This window comes from Garra rufa, chromosome 10 (genome assembly GCF_049309525.1).
Source record: "Garra rufa chromosome 10, GarRuf1.0, whole genome shotgun sequence".
NCBI lineage: Eukaryota > Metazoa > Chordata > Actinopteri > Cypriniformes > Cyprinidae > Garra > Garra rufa.
This window is the reverse complement of record NC_133370.1, coordinates 5,480,171-5,502,294: the sequence shown is the minus strand read 5'-3', so window position 1 is coordinate 5,502,294 and position 22,124 is coordinate 5,480,171. Positions and strand designations below refer to the sequence as shown.

General features: G+C 31.7%; 1 protein-coding gene across 1 annotated transcript; it reads right to left on the bottom strand.

Annotated features, from left to right (window-relative positions):
- Nucleotides 1-7,443: 7,443 nt before the first annotated feature.
- On the bottom strand, nt 7,444-21,636 carry LOC141344387 (NADH dehydrogenase [ubiquinone] flavoprotein 2, mitochondrial-like). The gene is made up of 8 exons (XM_073849273.1): nt 21,496-21,636; nt 20,363-20,425; nt 19,037-19,099; nt 18,395-18,511; nt 14,179-14,347; nt 12,650-12,759; nt 10,403-10,479; nt 7,444-7,614 (listed from the first exon to the last, which is right to left on the bottom strand). Exons 1-8 carry the CDS (start codon nt 21,535-21,537, stop codon nt 7,521-7,523), a joined length of 735 nt encoding a protein of 244 aa, XP_073705374.1. The 5' UTR covers nt 21,538-21,636; the 3' UTR covers nt 7,444-7,520.
- Between the last annotated feature and the right edge of the window lie 488 nt (nt 21,637-22,124).

Genomic DNA, 22,124 nt, shown 5'->3' with positions numbered 1-22,124 from the left:
CGCATGCGCAAAGGATGGGCTGGTATTATGTTGCAGAACGAGCTCGAATCACAAGGGAGAACATTGGTGTGTGAGAGAGAGAGAGTTAGGGGGATGGGCGCTGGCTAGACACATGCACGCGCACACTCACAAACACACACACACACACACACACACACACACACGCAGAGACCAGCTAGAGTCATTTGCTTGAAATGTTGTGGTTTGAAGAAGTGATCAAAACATGAAATGTTTGACATATGACATTGTAACTGTCTAGTACAGAACTGGGTTATGCTTTGAACCTAACAAGAGAGTACAATACCGAGTTATGGCATTGCCATTTGTACATTTGCATAAGCATAAAAGTTAGTCGTATGTAAATAGTGTGTTTGGCAAATGCATGTTGTTTGTTGTCTTAACTCGGCTCACATGATTTAATTATGTCATATTTTATTTATTGAAGACACTAGAAAAAGTGGTGACCTGCAGTTGTTAACTTAAAGCACTATTTCTACTTTTATTTAACCAATAAAATAATATATATGTGAACCTGGACCACAAAACCAGCCATAAGGGTCAATTGTTTTATTGAGATTTATCCATGCACATCATCTGAATAAATAAGCTTTCCATTGATGTGTGGTTTATTAGGATAGGACAATATTTGGCTGAGATACAACTATTTGAAAATCTAGATTCTGAGGGTGCAAAAAAATTTAAATATTGAGAAAAATCGCCTTTAAAGTTGTCCAAATGAAGTTCTTAGCAATGCATATTACTAATCAAAAATACATTTTGATATATTTATGGTAGCAAATTTACTAAATATCTTTATGGAACATGATCTTTACTTAATGTATTAAAAAAATGATAATTTTTACCCGTACGATGTGTTTTTGGCTATTGCTACAAATATACCTGTGTTACTTAAGACTGGTTCTGTGGTCCAGGGTCACATATATATTCATGAATTTACGTTGATTCAGTGATATTTAGTTTTGACTTCAATAAAATCAGTTAACTTAGATCATCAACTTTAACTTTATCAATTTTTTCAATGTTTTATTCCTTTTTGGCTGTAAATACAAATCTCATTAAGTTCCTGGTTAAATGTAAAAATAAATAAAATACCTACTGGTACATGGCTAATATTGTACCATTTATAGCTTATTGTCATTGGACAGTGTTCCTGATTGGCCAAATAACAGGAAAAACTGTGGAAAATAACAGAATTTTGGTGTACATTTTATTCTTTCTCTCTCTCTCTCTATAAATACATATTGGGCCATTCTACAGAATTGGTCTGAAGTCAAATGTCTTGGAAAAAAAAAAGGTCTTTTTACAAAATTATGCAAATTGTATAATATCCAAGGTACACATTTCTAGTAATTGTGCGGTTAATTCTCATATTGTATTTCCAGAAAGTTTTGGAATATTTGTCCTCTCCCCAAAATTTGTCACTACCGAAAAATAATAATAATAATTTAATTAAAAGGGTTATATTGACCTATTAAGATTTTGTTTACATTTAGATTGTTGATATATATATATATATATTTTTTTTTTTGCTATTTTATTACAACTTTAACAATATTTCAAGTAGAATTTATGAGATTTGTTGTATTTTGAATCTAATTATTCTTCGTAAAAGGCAAAAAGTTGATCATACTGATTTCAAAGTTGAGAATTCATTAGTTTGAATATACTTTAAAGTCAAATGTCTTGGAAAAATAAATGTATTTTTACAACAAAAATATATATATATATTTATGCAAATTGTATAATATCCAAGGTACACATTTCTAGTAATTGTGCGGTTAATTCTCATATTTTATTTCCAGAAAGTTTGGGAATATTTGTCCTCTCCCCAAACGTGTCACTACCGAAACATAATAATAATAATAATTTAATTAAAAGGGTTATATTGACCTATTAAGATTTTGCTTACATCTAGAATGTAAATATGTATTATTTAGCTATTTTATTACAATTTGACCAATTTTTTTTATTAAGGATTTTCAAATACAAACAACCGAGACAAAGACAATCAAACAAACAGACAAACAAACAAACCCCCCGAGCACTGCAAGTTAAATAAAATGTACAAATGTATCTGTTAACAAAAAACATAATAAATCAAAACAAAAGAAGCCAAAACTCTCTTAAAATAAAAATGACAAAATTTTGGAGAGGTTTCCAAAGTCTCCTGAATTTGTCCTGTTTGTAGTTGAGGTCAAAAGTTCATTTCTCCAAAGGAAGAAAGGCTGCGACTGAGAAATTCACATTTTAGTAATATACATTTCTACAAAAAGGTCTTTAGGAATTTCATTCAACAAAAAAAAGTGAGGGGGGTAAAATAAAACGTTTACCTATTATCTCCAATTTTAACAATATTTCAAGTGTCATTTATGAGATTTGATATACTTTTGAATCTAATTATTCTTTCTAAAAGGCAAAAAGTTGATCATACTGATTTCAAAGTTTAGGATTCATTAGTTTATATATACATTGAACCAAAAACTATCATAACATCTTAGTTTTATGGGATAACACCCAAAAACCGAAACTCCACCAAATGTTTTGGTAATGACTGTTTCAGTAGTGACAATGTTAGATACTTTTGAAGCTAGCTCAAAGATCCGAATCAGCACATGGTTAGCTAGCACAGTTTTAAACAGTGGTACACATATAAAAACTAAATCTTATGGCATAACTCCCAAAAAAAGTGTTTAATTGCAGAAAAAAGGTGTTCGGTAATGACATTCCTTAAAGTTAAACACAGATATTCAGACGTTTGAACACATTTACCTCAAAATGATGACCTATCTACTCACACCTTGTAGCTATAAGAGAGAGGGACACAGGAATATTTTCTGATAATAAATTTATGGGTTTAGTCAAAATCAGTCTCGGCAAATAGACTAAAAGATGCAGGACACATTTTTTACATAAAGTTTCATCATTTACAAAGAAAATATAAAATAAGTATTTCTTTTTTAACTTCACTTTTTAAAAGAATCAGAAAGATACTTTTAATAACAACAATGGAAAAAAATAAAAAAAACATTTCAATATCATTTCAAGTTGAAATTTAGGGGCTAGTGTTTGAGACAGCCACCTACCAATTGAAAGTACCCAATAAATTATGATTATATATATATATATATATATATACAGTGGTGTGAAAAAGTGTTGGCCCCCTTAATGATTTTTGTGCATGTTTGTCACACTTTAATGTTTCAGACAAACAAATTTAAATATTAATATCAAAGATAACACAAGTAAACACAACATGCAGTTTTTAAATGAAGCGTTTTTTTTATGAAGGGAAAACAAAATCCAAACCCGTATGGCCCTGTGTGAAAAAGTGTTTTTCATTCAGGAACAAATGAGAAAGAAAGTAATTCATATCTATCAGTCTGGAAAAGGTTATAAAGCCATTTCTAAAGCTTTGGGACTCCAGCGAACCACAGTGAGAGCCATTATCCACAAATGGCCAAAACATGGAACAGTGGTGAGCCTTCCCAGGAGAGGCCGGCCGACCAAAATTACCCTAAGAGCACAGCGACGACTCATTCAAGAGGTCACAAAAGACCCCACAACAACATCTAAAGAACTGCAGGCCTCTCTTGCCTCAGTTAAGGTCAGTGTTCATGACTCCACCATAAGAAAGAGACTGGGCAAAAATGGCCTGCATGGCACAGTTCCAAAACGAAAACCGCTGCTGAGCAAAAAGAACATAAAGGCTCGTCTCAGTTTTGCCAGAACACATCTTGATGATCCCCAAGACTTTTGGGAAAATACTCTGTGGTCTGACGAGACAAAAGGTGAACTTTTTGGAAGGTGTGTGTCCCATTACATTTGGCGTAAAAGTAACACAGCATTTCAGTTAATGGTGGTGGTAGTGTGATGGTCTGGGGCTGTTTTGCTGCTTCTGGACCTGGAAGACTTGCTGTGATAAATGGAACCATGAATTCTGCTGTCTACCAAAAAATCCTGAAGGACAATGTCCGGCCATCGGTTCGTGACCTCAAGCTGAAGCGAACTTGGGTTCTGCAGCAGGACAATGATCCAAAACACACCAGCAAATCCACCTCTGAAGGGCTGAAGAAAAACAAAATGAAGACTTTGGAGTGGCCTAGTCAAAGTCCTGACCTGAATCCTATTGAGATGCTGTGGCATGACCTTAAAAAGGCGGTTCATGCTCGAAAACCCTCCAATGTGGCTGAATTACAACAATTCTGCTAAGATGAGTGGGCCAATATTCCTGCACAGCGCTGTAACAGACTCATTGCAAGTTATCGCAAACGCTTGATTGCAGTTGTTGCTGCTAAGGGTGGCCTAACCAGTTATTACGGTTAGGGGGCAAACACTTTTTCACACAGGGCCATTTTGTTTTCCCTTCATAATAAAAAACTTCATTCAAAAACATTAAAGCGTGACATGCAAAAAAATCAGGAAGGGGGCCAACATTTTTTCACACCACTGTATATATATTACTAATATATATTTTATAAATATTATATATAAAATATATTTAAATATTATTGTGGGTTTCAATAGATAATAGAATGATCTTAATAAACATCTAAGATTTATATACTTAAATGCTTTTTAAATATGGACAGCAGTTTGCACCAATTCTGTAGAATGGCCTATATATATATATATATATATATATATATATATATATATATATATATATATATATATATACACACACACACACACACATAAATATTGTTCAGCCAAGCTACTATAAATGCCCTGGTGTATTATTATGGCAATCATGCAATATGGGTTTTGTAAGGAAAGGCTTGTCTGAATGGTGATGCTCTGTATGGAAAACCGCATGGGGAACAGCCTCAGAAATGCTGGCTCTTTTGATGTGGCTTGTTTATACATCCTGCATCTGCCACTGTCATTGAGGTTATGTTGGATGGATGGCAAAATCTATGTATTTTTAAAGCATTGTTTGTATCAAATAAAGCAATGGAAGACTTGCCATATGTGGTTACGTTATGATTTGTTCAAATATTGCAAAACTATATTAGGGACTCATTGTGACCATGTTTACATGCACAAAAATATTCCTATAGTAATTAGAATTTGCTCATATTTAGAAGAACATGTTCTAACTTCAGTATTCCAAGACATCTGGCATATTAGTCAGTTTTTTTTTATCATGCATAATGCATTGTAAAAATAAGATTAAAGAAATAATCAATAAACATATGAGGAAATAAAAAAGAATCAAACATATGAGATGAAGCATTGTAATAGTATCACTGCCTACGGTTTGCTATTTATTGCTGTGTGCTGCTGCTGAGGTCAAATTACTCTACATAATTACTAAAAATGCTGTGTAATAACTGGCGAAATCATCTCCAGTATTTACAGTACTGTTGCAGTAAATATGTACGTCTTTGTTTATTCAAAACATGCTGATTATTGTGTGTTCAGAAATATTCCATTAGCTGTGGAGCATATAAACCACTTGTTTAAAATAAAACGGGAAATTGTTTACATGTAAACATGGATCTGGTTTGATCACAAAATATTTTAAAGAAATATCTTATAATATATAAGAATATATATACATTATAAACATTTTCTCACCATCAGGACAGTCAAGATGTAGATGTGTTTGTTTCTTTATAAGAAAAGATTTGGAGAAATGTTGCTCACCAGGGGATGCTCTGCAGTGAATGGGTGCCGTCAGAATGAGAGTTCAAACAGCTGATAAAAACATCACAATAACCCACACCACTCCAGTCCATCCGTTAACATCTTCTGAAGCAAAAAGCAAACCCATCATTACGATGTTTTTAACTTTAAACTGTTGCTTCCAGCTAAAATATGAGACCTCTATTTGTAATTGTGTTTTCTCCAGTGAAAAAGTCATTGCATCTGAATCAGGAGAAAAATATGCACAGATCAAGCACCATTTACAAGCCAAAACGGCTCTAAACAAATATGTGGGTAGATTTTGATGCAAGAGGACAACAGTAGAGCTGCTACTAATTAGGGGTGCAACGGATCGTAGATGATCCGTGATCCGTACGGACCAGCCCCCACGGTTCGGCACGCATGTGATTCGCGGATTAACTGTTAAATTTAACCATCATAGAGTAAAAGTTTATAATTTGCAAATTTATTGCAAAAATAATTTGTCTTGCCAATTGACCAACTCAAACAGTTTAAAACCATTGCAGCAAAACAGAAGACGCGCGCTGTTTTGTTTTTTTTTGTTTGTTTTTTCCGCTGCCGCACACACCAAAAGCGAGCACGCGCTCAGAGAGAGAGAGAGAAAGAGAGAGAGAGAGAGAGAGAGAGAAGTGCTATTCAGACTGCACAATTCACACAGATTGATTACTCTTTAACTTCTATTTAAATGGAAACGTACATACAAAGTCATGTCGAAATACCCGTTTTGGTTTTCTGGTTAACACAGTCGGTTATGTCTTCAGTGAACCGAAACAGCTGAGAAAGAGATGCGTGCCAGTATTAGGTATGTGCATTAGGCCTTAAAGAGACAGCATCCTATAAATACCTGCAGTGAGAAGCACTAGTTATTTTACAATTAATTATTACATTTCTGCACCTGAATACTAGGGTTATTGATTTAATTAGTATTAGTATTATTAACTTTATGTTGTATTCATCTACACTTGTCATTTGTGTAATTGTTCTTGTTTTGTTACTGACTTTATTAGTTAAGCTAATAGTTTCTGCTTTGGATTAGAAGCACTTAAAGTAAGCATTCAGTAATTAATAAAAAAAACTAACTTTTTTTTGTTTTGTTTGTTTTTTGCTGGTCCGAAAAATGATCCGATCCGTGACTCTAAATCCGTGATTTGATCCGAACCGTGAGTTTTGTGATCCGTTGCACCACTACTACTAATGACTATTTTTATATTGAGCAATCTATCGACTAATTTATCGATTATTCTAATCAACTAATTTCTCACAAAAAATCAACAACTCTACTTAAGGACATTTTATTTTATTCTATAAAAATTATTGATTTTTCTTTTATGACAAATCGCAAGAGAACACCTGACAACAGTAGATAGACTTTTTGATTAGAGGAAGCATTATTATGGATAATGGACTCATATTTTAACTGGATTTGAAGGGTAAAAAACATCTTAATGATGGACTTGTTTCTTACAAACCTGTAGCCTTTGTCTTCTCAAGATGTTAACTGATGGACTGGAGTGCTGTGGAATACTTGAATACTGACGGCACCCATTCACTCCAGAGGATCCGTCGGTGAGCAAGTGATGCAATTTCTTCAAATCTGATGAAAAAACAAACTCACATACATCTTAAATGAGTTTCAGCAAATGTTCATTTTTGGATGCACTATTCCTTCAACGTGCATAGTTTTGTATCTCCTATAATGCACTAAGTTAAAAAATGAATTAGTCATTTAAAGAATCACACTGGTCTGTTGGGTATAATTAATGATAATATTTTATTTACATACACGACATCTCTGATGTTTACAAGGAGTCAAGCTCACGTAGGTTCGTTTACAGGTCAGCTCTCACACCAACGCCCGGTCCAGGAGGAGGTTCTGTCAGTGAGGTTAGACCTCCGGCAGGTTCACATGAAAAACGGCCGCTCCTGATGGAAGCGAGAGCATTACAATCAATTAAAACATTCTGAGCGTGCCAAATGATTCAATAACCACACACATCACATCATGTACTTATTTAATTAGACCTCTAGCTGCCTTGCCTCGTATTATCTTTGTAAGTGAAATAAATAATAGGGGCGTTTGTGAGGACGGCAAGCTGAGTTCTTCAGCGGCTTCTTACAACTAACAACTCACCCTTGATCTGACGCTCAATCCCTTTAATAAGCTTGTGTCTGTGAATGTCTCAAACACTTCCATGACATCACAAACTAACTAAACTTGACTCTCAATTATATAATCAGATAAATTAGCTTGGCACAATTTCTGAAGAAGATTTAAATCTATCAACAACTAATTGTTGCTTTCACATTAAAGTGTCACTGATTGCTCTTTAAAGTCTTAAAAGATAAACAGATTGGAATATGAAAGCTTGTCTGACATTAAAAGGACACATCATTAGTAATAAGGGCTAAAATTAGCAAAAATAAAATATACCTTTATATTTAAAAGCTGTACAATAATATGTGAACCTGGACAACAAAACCAGTCAAAATGATACATTTTTCTAAGTAAAGATCATGTTCCATGAAGATATTTTGTAAACTTCCTACAGTAAATATACCAAAACTTAATTTTTGATTAGTAATATGCATTGCTAAGAACTTCATTTGGACAACTTTAAAGGCGATTTTCTCAATATTTAAATTTTTTTGCACTCTCAGATCTTCAAATTGTTGTATCTCGGCCAAATATTTGTTTTTAGCTTTCTGATGATTTATAAATCTCAATTTTAAATGAATGACCCTTATAATGGTTTTTGTGGTCCAGGGTCACATATGTTAGGCAAGGATGTAATAAATTGATACAAAGTGACCATAAATATGTTTATAATGTTGGAAGCATTTATATTTCAGTATTGGCATGATTTCTGAAGGATGATGTGAGACTGGAGACTGGAGTAATGATGCTGAAAATTCAGCTTTACATCACAGAAATAAATTATAATTTAAGATATATAACAATAGAAAAGAGTCAATTTAAATTGTAATAATATTTCACAATATTACGATTTTTACAATAATTTTTGATCAAATAAATATAATTAATATTTATGTATTTACTCTGAAATAATGCAATAATAATATTCAAAGGAACCATTTTAACCAAACAACCAATATGATTCAATTTATTTAATGCATTAAGTAAAATACAATTAAAATCTAGTTTGAAATATACATGTTTTTTTTTAGAACACTACAAAGAATTATATTTACTGATTTAATTAATTTATATGCACCTTCACCTATATAACAAAGCATTATATATTTAGCAAACAGCAATTTATCACACATTAAATATGTAACACATTTCAATACATGAAAATGTCATGCCCAGACTTTATTTTTGAGTTATTTTTTAATTTAAGTTGCACGGGTATATTTGTAGCAATAGCCAAAAATACTTTTTATGGGTCAACATTATTGATTTTTCTTTTATGTCAAAAATCATTAGGATATTAAGTAAAGATTATGTTCCATGAAGATATTTTGTAAATTTCCAACCATAAATATATAAAAAAAATAATAATTTTTGATTAGTAATATGCATTGCTAATAACTTCATTTGGACAACTTTAAAGGCGATTTTCTCAATGTCTAGATTTTTCTGCACCCTCAGATTCCAGATTTTCAAATAGTTGTATCTCGGCCAAATATTATCCTATCCTAACAAACCATGCATCAATGGAAAGCTATTTATTTAGCTTTCAAATGACTTATAAATCTCAATTTAAAAACAAAATTAACCTTAAGACTGGTTTTGTGGTCCAGGGTCATATGTGTAAAGCAAGGATGCAATAAATTGTGAAGAAGAGCCACAAATCATAATATTGGCATGATTTCTGAAGGATCATGTGACACTGAAGACTAGAGTAATGATGTTGAAAATTCAGCTTTGCATCACAGGAATAAATTATATTTTAAAATATATAACAATAGAAAAGAGTCAATTTAAATTGTAATAATATTTCACAATATTACCATTTTGATCAAATAAATAGTCGTAGTGGGCAGGAGAGCTTAATATTTACATATTTTGAAATAATGCAATTATAACATTCAGAGGAACCATTTTAACCTAACAGCCAATTAGATTCAGTTTATTTAATGCAAAAAGTAAAATAAAACCAAGTTTTAAATAATTAAGGCATGTTGTGTTTGTATCAAAAAAACACTACACTACCAGTCAAAGTTAATGCTTTTTTTTAACTTTTTAGTCTAATATTAATTATTAAAAAAACAATACAATATATTTTTATATAATTTGATTTGATAAAAAACGAACTGAGAATCATATTCCTTGGCACAATTTGTATTTAAAAAAATAAAATCATATAAAAAAATATATTGTATTGTTTTTTTTTTAAATAATTAATATTTGACTAAACATAAAAAAAAATAATAATAATTAAGTCAAGTGTGTCCAAACGTTTGACTGGTAGTTTATACATAGTAAACGGCAATTTATTGCATATTAAATATGCAAAACATTTCAATACATGAAAATATAATGCCCAGACATAATCTTTGAGTGATGACACCAACAAATCAAATTTCGAATCACTTCCTTCACTGTTGAATTTCCATGAATTTGCATCTAAAATTTAAATCAGATATGCTATAATCTCATATTTGCAATTTAAGAGACTAGGAAGGAATGCTGATGCGGATTTAATCACTATATATAGTAATATTAAAAGAAGGAAGATTTGTGTACCTGGGCCCAGGAGGAGGAACTCTGCCAGCCTTCAGCTCATCAATAATCTGCTCCATGTCTGATACTTTAAGATCCTCCTACAAACCAAGAGAGAACACATTAATTGATTATTGTATACCTCATTCTATAATCTCTGAGTCTGATTTGAAGAGATAAATAATCTCAAGCATCTAGTTTTCAACGGTGAAGAGCTTAATTGAAGAGCTTAATATTTACGTATTTACTCTGAAATAATGCAATTATAATTTTCAGAGGAACCATTTTAACCCAACAGCCAATTAGATTCAATTTATTTAATGCATTAAGTAAAATACAGTAAAAATCTGGTTGAAATATTCATTGTTTTTCTCTAAATAGAACACTAGAAAGAATTACATTTACTGATTTAATTAATTTATATGCACCATCACCTATATAACAAAGCATTATATATATAGCAAACAGCAATTTATCACACATTAAATATGCAACACATTTCAATACATGAAAATATCATGCCCAGACATTATTTTTGAGTCTTAAGTTGCACGGGTATATTTGTAGCAATAGGCAAAAATACATTGTATGGGTCAAAATTATAAATGTTTCTTTTATGCCAAATATCATTAGGATATTAAGTAAAGAATATGTTCCATGAATAAATTTGGGATATTTCTCTCCATAAATATACCAAAACGTAATTTTTGATTAGTAATATGCATTGCTAAGAACTTCATTTGGACAACTTTAAAAGCGATTTTTTTAATAATTAGATTTTTTTTAAATAGTTGTATCTCGGCCAAATATTGTCCGAGTATTGTCCTTTTAATTGAACCTTATGACTGGTTTTGTGGTGCAGGATCACATATATTAAACAAGGATGCAATAAATTGATCAAAAGTGACCAAAGAGAAAGAAAAACACATTAATTGATTATTGTATATCCTGATTGAGTCTGATTTAAAGAGATAAATAATCTCAAGCATCTAGTTTCTAATGGTGAATTGAAGAGCTTAATATTTACGTATTTACTCTGAAATAATGCAATTATAATATTCAGAGGAACCATTTTAACCAAATATTTCTCTCCATAAATATACCAAAACGTAATTTTTGATTAGTAATATGCATTGCTAAGAACTTCATTTGGACAACTTTAAAAGCGATTTTTTTAATAATTAGATTTTTTTGCACCCTCAGATTGTAGATTTTTTTTTTAAATAGTTGTATCTCGGCCAAATATTGTCCGAGTATTGTCCTTTTAATTTAACCTTATGACTGGTTTTGTGGTCCAGGGTCACACATGTTAAACAAGGATGCAATAAATTGATGAAAAACACATTAATTGATTATTGTATATCCTGATTGAGTCTGATTTAAAGAGATAAATGATCTCAAGCATCTAGTTTACAAAGGTGAATTCAGTGAAAACGTGTAGAGGTCATGTTTCACCAAAATCAAAGATCTGCTGAGATGTTCCTAAAATAGGTTTAAATTTCTTTTAACAAATTATAATTACTTGTGAACACGTTCGAGATTTTATAAAACCGCACTACAGATATTCTGCGGCCCGTGAGACCTTCTGTGACTCAGTTTCTGAAAATGTTAGACTAAATGCACGTAATTGATAAACATGAGTGATCTCTAGCCAGGCAGTAGAGGCCTCATTATCTGGAAGCAGTAGGGTCATGTAGATGCGATCTCTAGGTTCCTCGAGCTTCCTCCAGAAGAAAGCATCAAAGGATGACCTCACCAAACGCCCCAGCGGATGATTAGCCGTCGGAACGAGACCTGCTAACCCATTTCAGGTGGGTGAATCACGCAGGGCTGACGAGTTTTTATTTAACTGTGAGAGGCCACGGCTAATTGCATCATTACCCCGGCGGGTCACACAGGGCTCCGCTTAACACAAACAAGCTTAAACTGAGATGTACACAAGGAATATTCACCACTGATATGGTCTGAGATCTAATTAGCAAATTCATCTTAATTTAAATATAAACATGAGGCGAGTTATATAAGCAATACCTCCTCTAGCTAGAAATACACTCATTTTTGTTTTTACTTTTTGACATTTAAAACGAATAAGAATACAAAAAAATCAAAAATAAAATAATCTATCAATGACTCTCACCACAGGTAAAAACGATGTTCATCTTGACTTCATAACAGAGAAACTGCCTCCCCTAGAGGTGATTTTAAAACTAGCTTCCTCTCATTAACACACATTCACAACCAGACTCACAAATGAGGTGTGATCATACTCACATAATAGTTATCGTTGATTTGGACCATTGGTGCGTTCACACAAGCCCCGAGACATTCCACTTCTGTTAGCGTGAATAATTTATCTGCCGTGGTCTCACCAACTTTGATACCTGAGAGATAATTTTTGGGTTAGGAAATTAAATGCATGGTCACCACTTGGGTGTTACTTAAAACAAACATGAAATAATTCAATAAAAAAAAAAAAAATAATGTAGAATAATATATAATTCATCTGCCAAGGCATCGTTTCTCATTTCTCCTAGTTTCCTCAAAACTAATAAAGATAAGTAAATACTACATTGACAATTTAATATGAAATACTACTCTTACTACTACTAATAATAATGACGAAAATGCACAATTACTTCAAATCTAAAATTAAAGTTAAAATATAAAAATTAAACCAAATTTAAAATAACTTCTATAGGAACAATTTATCTCCCTTGGTCTCACCAACTTGATATAAGGATAGTTTTAGCTAAAAATTAAATGTATAGTCATTACTTAAATGTAGCTTAAAATAAAATGGACGTAAATAAAATAAACTAAAAATATAAAAAAAAATACTATTATTTTATATTATATCTATATATAGTATTTTTTTATATTTTTAGTTTATTTTATTTATGTCCATTTTATTTTATATATATATACATACAGTATATATAAAAATTATATTATATTTTATTACATCACATTTTATATAAAATAATAATATTAATAAAATAATATAATAAAATAATAAAATTGTATTATTTTTGTGAATTTTATATATTATATTTAATTTTAAGTTTTTATTTAATATATTATTTAATTTCAAGTAATAAAAATCGTTTTTTGTAAACTACAGTAGTCAACATTTGAAGTGGATCAAAAAAGTTAATCATTATATTATGATTATAATATTTTATATTTTTATTACATCAAATTTTATAAATAAGTTCAGCTAGTTGACAAGGCATTATTTCTCACTCACAATTTCTAGTTTAAAGAAAATAACTAAAATGAAAATAAAGATCAGTAAATAAAATAGACATTCAATATATATATATATATATATATATATATATATATATATATTTTTTTTTTTATATATGTGTATGTATATATGCATATCAAAAATGAACAAAATTTGCGAAAAACTGAAAAAAGACAACAAAAATAAAAACTAATTTAAAATATTTACATATTATATAACAAATATTAATTTGAATAGTATATCAATGATGCTAAAATAACATTATGGAACACTAAAGATGATATTTTAAAGAGTATTTTTGTAAATGACACTGCCTTTCAATTTTAATAGCTTCCAATTTAGTTTCTACTTCTAAAATATGTTCTCAGAAAAAAGATTATTACAATCCCTCAGTGTATTATCCCAGAATCTTCAAATATTCTCATTTGAGGCCATTTTTGAGCAGCGTGGCTTTAGCTTGTTTATACAGCGAGTGTGTTTATTGGTGACGTGCGAGTCGAGATGTCTGTGCGGAGTCCCTGCGGAGAGCTGGAAAACGGTTCTCGCTCACCCAGTTTGTTCTGGATGGCCTCCAGGATGCTGTCGGAGTCGCAGAGCATGCAGGGCGTAGTGGTGCAGATCTGGATGTGGTACTTTCCCACTGGCTGACGGAGGAACATGGTGTAGAAAGTCGCTACTTCATAAACCCTCATTGGAGCAACGCCCAGGATCTCTGCCACCTGGAGGAGAAAGCAAAAATCACATCAGACGTTCCCAAAATTGTGAAAAACAGAATAATACAAGAAAATAAGACATCATGTTTTTTTCAAATATGTGACCCTGGACCACAAAACCAGTCTTAAGTCGCTGGGGTATATTTGTAGCAATAGCCAAAAATACATTGTATGGGTCAAATTTATAGATTTTTCTTTTATGCCAAAAATCATTCGGAAATTAAGTAAAGATCATGTTCCATGAAGATTTTTTGTAAAATTCCTACTATAAATATATGAAAATGCAATTTTTGATTAGTAATATGCATTGTTAAGAACTTAATTTGGACAACTTTAAAGGTGATTTTCTCAGTATTTAGATTTTTTTGCACCCTCAAATTCCAGATTTTCAAATAGATGTATCTCAGCCAAATATTGTCCTGTCCTAACAAAACCATACATCAATAGAAAGCTTATTTATTGAGCTTTCATATGATCTATACAATTCAGTTTTGTAAAATTTAACCTTATGACTGGTTTTGTGGTCCAGGGTCACATATTGAAATAAAAACAAAGAACAATTGAAATTTTAGTACAGGGTCTGTTATATGCTTTTTTATTACAAAATATCCACAGACAAATTGACACATATTTGTGAATGAAACTTCCATATAATCTGGACTGAAAAATGCTGAATATCTATAGCAGTATTGATTCTTTACAGTATGAAATGTATTATGAATGTGATGTATTTCATGTAGGCTAAATGACTTAAAAATACTGCTGTGCACTAAATAAGATGTGAACTACACATGAAACTGTGATGCATTTAACAAAGACGTTCTGCCACACAACAATTCAAACTCAATATTTCACAATGTTATAAAAACACTTCATAAAATTAAAATAAAAAAATGTATTCAAATTTCCACATTTTAGCTGCATGATTATTAACAGGGTTCCACACAATTTTTGACCAATACATTTCCATGATTTTGTCCTTGATTTTTTCAGTTATTTGTAACTATTTTAATTTAACGGAGACTGATAGCAGTCAGGGTTATTATTATACTTTACAAAAAAACTAAACTATTCCAATACTTGAAATTAAGTAATATTTTTTTTTAAATTAAATATAATATTAATTTGAAATGTAAAAAAATTAATAAATAATACAATTTCAGCTAGTTGGTAAGGCAACACATCTCATTTTCATTTAGCTTAACTAAAAAGTAACTTAAAACTAATAATTAAAAATAATAAAATCTATATAGATTAAAAATATATATTAGTGCTGTCAAACGATTAATTGCATTTAAAATACAAGTTTTTCTTAAAGGGGTCATCCGATGCCCATTTTCCACAAGTTAATATGATGCTTTAGGGTCCAAAAGAAAAGTCCGTAATATACTTTGATTAAAAATTCTCTATGGTAGTGTAAAAAAACCTCATTTTACCTGGTAAAAAATGCCTCTGTTCTCAGCAAGCGATATCAGTACCTGGCCCTTTAAATGATATGAACCTCTGCTCACCCCGTCCCTCAGTTCTGTGGGGTGTGTCATTACAACGCACATGAGGTGTTGCCTAGACATCAGTTGGGGGTATAGTTGTATAGTTTGGGGAAAAATGGCACTGGGGGGGCTTTGAAGACACTGTACAACCCCATCCATTTAAAATTTAATTTAAAAACCGGAGTTGGAACCGAAACAAGATGACACCCGCAAAGAAGTTCAGCAATTACGGCTTATACTGGACGTGTCTGAATGGTTAGTAAACTTAATGTCACTTTGATTTATCTTTATATGTACTGGCACGGTAGAGTACTGAGAGAGATACGAACGCGATGTGTTTATTGTGTTTACTGTGGAGACGAACGTGGTGTGTTTACTGTGGTAAAGAGACGAGCGCGGTGTGTTTTTACTGTGGAGACGAACGCGGTGTGTTTACTGTGTTTACTGTGGTAAAGAGACGAATTCGATGTGTTTACAGCTGATTGAACAAGAGCAAAAAAGTGATCGGTTAACATAACTTACCCCATCCTTATATTGAAATACATAAATGTGAGTGTTACAGTCTTTACTCACGTGCAGTTGCGGGCTGTAAACACTTTTGCAGGTATTGCGCTAAGGTTACATCTTAATCATTAACAGACACCGTCTTAAACCATCTAGCGTTACAAAGCTAAGCTTTATACTGACCCTCCTTTATAAAGCGGTATGGTGAGGAATGATTCACGTAAACATGAACCCATTTAGATAGATCAGCAGTCACGTTCCCTCAGTGCTGTCAGTTTACTTCTCACTCTGGGCGGGTCTATGCTAAAACACTACTGTCTATCATCTGTCGTGGGAGTGGCCTCTGACGGTGTGACGCCACAACGACAGGCATCTGAGAACGGCTCGATATGAGAAGAGGCAAATTATTTTACTAAATTAAAAGAAAACTACTGGGCGGATCTTTGTCATTCTAGGGTGGTTGTGTACACACACTGCCAACACACATTTCAGTTCAAACAGCTTGTAAAAGTGCATGTGGCACCAGATGACCCCTTTAACATATGTGACCCTGGACCACAAAACCAGTCTTAAGTCGCTGAGGTATGTTTGTAGCAATAGCCAAAAATACATAGTATGGGTCAAAATGATTGATTTTTCTTTTATGTCAAAAATCATTAGGAAATTAAGTAAAGATCATGTTACATTAAGATTTTTTGTAAAATTCCTACTGTAAACCTATCAAAATGTAATTTTTGATTAGTAATATGCATTGTTAAGAACTTAATTTGGACAACTTTAAATGTGATTTTCTCAGTATTTTGATTTTTTTGCACCTTTAGATTCCAGATTTTCAAATAGATGTATCTCGACCAAATATTGTCCTATCCTAACAAACTATACATCAATAGAAAGCTTATTTATTGAGCTTTCATATGATGTATATATCTCAGTTTTGTAAAATTTAACCTTATGACTGGATTTGTGGTCCAGGGTCACATATATGTGTGCACTGTATATACTTTATATTTATATATTATGTATATACACATACACACACATGGATATATTTAAGACAAATGTTATGTCTATATGTTAAATATATTATATATAATTTTAATTACATGAAAAAATGTATACATGCAAATATGTTTTAAATATATCCTGTGTATTTTTATATATACTTTTTTTGGATGTGATTAATCGCAATTAATCATTTGACAGCACTAATATGCATATTTTTTTAAAAATCTCTCTCTCTATATATATTTATGTGACCCTGGACCACAAAACCAGTCATAAGGTTAAATTTGACAAAACTGAGACTTATACATCATATGACAGCTCAATAAATAAGCTTTCTATTGATGTATGGTTTGTTAGGATAGGACAATATTTGACTGAGATACATCTATTTGAAATCAGAAATCTGAGGATGCAAAAAAATCAAAAAGACTGAGAAAATCACCTTTAAAGTTGTCCAAATTAGGTTCTTAACAATGCATATTACTAATCAAAAATTACATTTTGTTATGTTTACAGTAGGAATTTTACAAAAAATCTTCATGGAACATGAACTTTACTTAATTTCTTAATGATTTTTGGCATAAAAGAAAAATCAAAAATTTTGACCCATGCAATGTATTTTTGGCTATTGCTACAAACATACCCCAGCGACTTAAGACTGGTTTTGTGGTCCAGGGTCACATATATATATATATATATTAACATCTACATATATTAAAAAAAACTAATAAAAATGATAAAAACAACTAAATTTCTAAAAATGTAAATTTTGAGTGAAAACAGAAAATACAGAAATAAAATATAATACAAAATATTAAAGAAAAAAACGATAAAGAGTATATCAATGTCACTAAAATGACACAGCTCAGAAAGCAATTACTAGCTAATAACTGAAATAAATGTACACTCACTATTAAAGAATTTAAAATAGTTTCCAATTTTTAGTGACTCTGGGAACCTCTTATTATTTATCAATTATTAAAAAAAATAAACACATTTTTAAAAAAAGAGAGAACAAAGTAAGGCTTAGGCGCTTGTCTTCAGAGTTTCTCACCTTGTTCATTGCTGAGATAGGAAGCCATCCGTGCTGCCTCTGAGCCAAATCCAGCACAGGAATAGTGGCGGCCGCCTTGTGTCCCTCTGGGTAATTATTAATGATGGCCTCAACTCTCTGTAGCAAAACCATATACAAAAAACACACAGCTATAATCTTCATTCAACATACCTGACCACAGCAATACATATTTGACCTTACATGTGGAATACAAATGCAAACTGCAGTTGTAGGATTCACAACAACAGCAAAAATAATGCTTTTAACAAAACCAGTCATCATTTTTTTTAATTGAGATTTATACATCATCTGAAAGCTGAATAAGTAAGAGTTCCATTGATGTGTGTTAGGATGCTTGTTAGGATAGGACAATATTTGGCCGGAAAAAAAAAAGAAAAAAAAAAAGCCATATTTCTGATCAAAAATTAAGTTTTGATATATTTACATAATATCTTAATGTAACATGATCTTGATATCCTAATGATTTTTGGCATAAAAGAAAAATTTATAATTTTGACCCATACAGTATATTGTTGGCTACTGCTACAAATATACCTCTGCTACTTTAGACTGGTTTTGTGTTCCAGGTTCACATAATATGATAGCAAAAATACAAATGATGAGCGGCAACACCTCCCTCACCTTCAGGTTTTCTGGGGTGAAATCAAATGGAGTATCTGGGTTGTTGTCTGGTGTATCTCTGTGCTGGAATAATGAAAACAGATCAATACGTCAACAACAAAAATTAAAATTATATAATAGTGTGTCCTGGTTTAGGGTGCACATGCGCTCTTTATACAACAACACAGACTGTTTCAAATCAGCTTCACAGTAAAAAACAAGAAAATAACAGTATTATTGTAGAAAACTTCTTCAATCATAAAACAAATACAACTTCAGCTACAAAGCAGCTTTAAAAAGATAACAGTGTCCTCATCACCTCAAATCAGTTCAGTGTTGATTAATTTTTTACTTCAATTGCTGTCAAGTTCATCAAATTATGAAAAAATGTATCTTAATTCAACTATAAAAAAGAAAATTGTGCTGTAATTCAGCTTAAAGGAGAAGTTCACTTCCAGAACAAAAATGTACAGATAATTTACTCACCCCCTTGTTATCCAAGATGTTCATGTCTTACTTTCTTCAGTCGGAAAAAAATTATGTTTTTTAACGAAAACATTTCAGGAATGTTCTCCATATAGTGGAATTCTATGGTGCCCATGAGTTTGAATGTCCAAAATGCAGTTTAAATGCAGCTTCAAAGGGCTCTAAATGATCCCAGCTGAGGAAGAAGGGTCTTATCTTGTGAAACAATAGATTATTTGATGACGATTTTGAAGTTGGAGGAGAAAATGAGATGGGAGTTTTTCGACATACCCTAACTGTCTTGACCCAGAATACAGAGTTCACGCAGAGCTAGACAAGACGAGCATTTGAGGTTAAAAAGTATATAAATTGTATTATATATATATATATTTTTTTAAATAACAGACCGTTTCGCTAGATAAGACCCTTCTTCCTTGGCTGGGATCGTTTAGAGCCTGCATTTTGGAAGTTCAAACTCGGGGCACCATAGAAGTCCACTATATGGAGAACATTCCTGAAATATTTTCCTCAAGAAACATAATTTCTCTACAACCGAAGAGAGAAAGACATGAATATCTTGGATGACATGGAGGTGAGTAAATTATCTGACAATTTTTGTTCTGAAAGTGAACTTGAAAAGTCAGTAGGGTCTTAATTCAGCTCAAGTCAAGTGCCAACATTGCAGAATTCGCCAATTATGAAACAAATTCAGCAATAAAGCAACTCTAGATAAGACATTAGTATAATCATTCAGCTCAAATAGTGTATTTAATTTGGTTCGGTTCTCATCAGCGCAGTCACGTTGATAATATTACTGAATATTAAGTGTCTCATGTGCATATCAGTACAAAGACTGCAATAATCATGAAATTCAAGTCTCACCACAAACATTCCTCCTGCTCCAGCTCGAGCCGACGTCTGGTGCAAACTGCGGACTTGCCTCGCCTGCAGAAGAAATGCAACAATGAATATATTTTAGTTTTTTTTTTTATATTTTATAAATAAATAATTGTATATATGTCCACGTCAAAGGAAATGTACAAAACTGACATTAAATGTAGGTAAAGTGTCTACTTTTAAAATTTCAAATATGCTTCTGGAGAATAAAATGTCAAAATTTGGTTGAATGTTGATTGCATTGTCATTCAGTGTAACAATATTTATGTTCAAATTCAAACAACATGCTTATTCTGACTTGTACATATTAAAGTATATAAAAGAATAATGGAGAATATTGAATTGTTTTAAATTAATAAAAAATTCTTACTGGCAAAGTGACCAATTTAAAAATTTAGAATTACAACTAATTAGTATTTGGGGTGAAAGTAATTTGTCTTTTAATATGTCATAGATTGATTTTTGTTGTAAGTATATCTGACAAGATTGTTACACTGAATGACATTTTAATGGGAGTCTTCTGTAAATTAGGGGAAAATGTGTATTTATTTTTTGTTCAGAAAAAAATACAACAAATATGCAATTAAATTAAACAGAAAACTTTTTGATTTTTTTTTTTTTGAAAAACACATATATATATATATCCCTTTTAGTATATTGTATGTACTGTCAAAATATGCAATATAATATCTTGTGCACTAAGCATGAAGTGCTTATGCTCTATAATGCTTTCTATTTAGTGTATAGTCTATGCTGTATTAGTCACTGCAAAAGATAGATAGATACATAAATAAGTTTTTTTTTTTACTAATTCAGGTTCATTTACTGATTATTCAACCTGTCTGGGTGAATGGAAACAATGGAAACAACCTAAAATGCAATTTTTCCCCAGATAAATTATTAAAATAAATCACGTTTTTAAAGAGTGTCTAATAAACACAAATGTTTTAAAAACTATTTATAACATATAAACAAAATCAGGCCTCATTATTAGCTGTTAGCGCATTAGCTTCATGTCCTTGCACAGATGTCAACGTCGCTTTAAATGATAATTCACAAGCAGTTCCTTCAACTACCTCATGGATAATCCGATTACAACATATATAAAATAAACCTACCGCATAAGACACGGCAGAGCGCAGAGTTGAAGATAAAAACATCTTTTCAACGCGCTCGGTCACACTAAACACAAGCAATGGCGGACATCAAGTAACTGGAGCTCGATTGAGCGGGTCTGGTTACGCAAAGGACGCTCTAAGCGCCGAGTTTGAATAATGGATCACCGAGCGGCAGACGAAAATACAGATGCACATTGTGTTCTTGACATGCCATGATAAAAATATCACGGACTATCAGCCTGCACACTTGTAGGACTTTAGATTAAATGCTAAAACGGGTTGTAATACAAGAATGTAACTAAAATGTCAGACAATATTGTAGTTGTTTAACATTTGGGTTTTATTTCAAATGAATATAAATGGACAGTTTTGTGGTATATCCAAATATAATAGCACAGAATCAATATGGCATGCTATTTATTGAGGTACTATATTTTTAGTTCTAATTAAGCTTTTTGTGCATCTGTTCTAGTTTTTGGTCTAGTAGAAAATTGTCTTGTTTTGAAATTGAGACAAATGGGATTTGCTTTGTCAAAGACTAAAGGCTACTTTTCCAGGAAATGGAAGCGTAGGCATCAATTCCAATTCGATGAGTGGGCAGGAGAATCCAGAGTTACAACAGAGAGTAG

Bases quoted from the DNA above. Each gene is read 5' to 3' on its own strand.
- LOC141344387 (XM_073849273.1), bottom strand. From the start codon at position 21,537: ATGTTTTTATCTTCAACTCTGCGCTCTGCCGTGTCTTATGCG. The intron at 18,512-19,036 runs GTGAGGGAGGTG...GTTTTGCTACAG, and splicing joins TCACCCCAGAAAACCTGAAG to AGAGTTGAGGCCATCATTAA. The intron at 7,615-10,402 runs GTACACAAATCT...CGCTTCCATCAG, and splicing joins GTTCCTCCTCCTGGGCCCAG to GAGCGGCCGTTTTTCATGTG.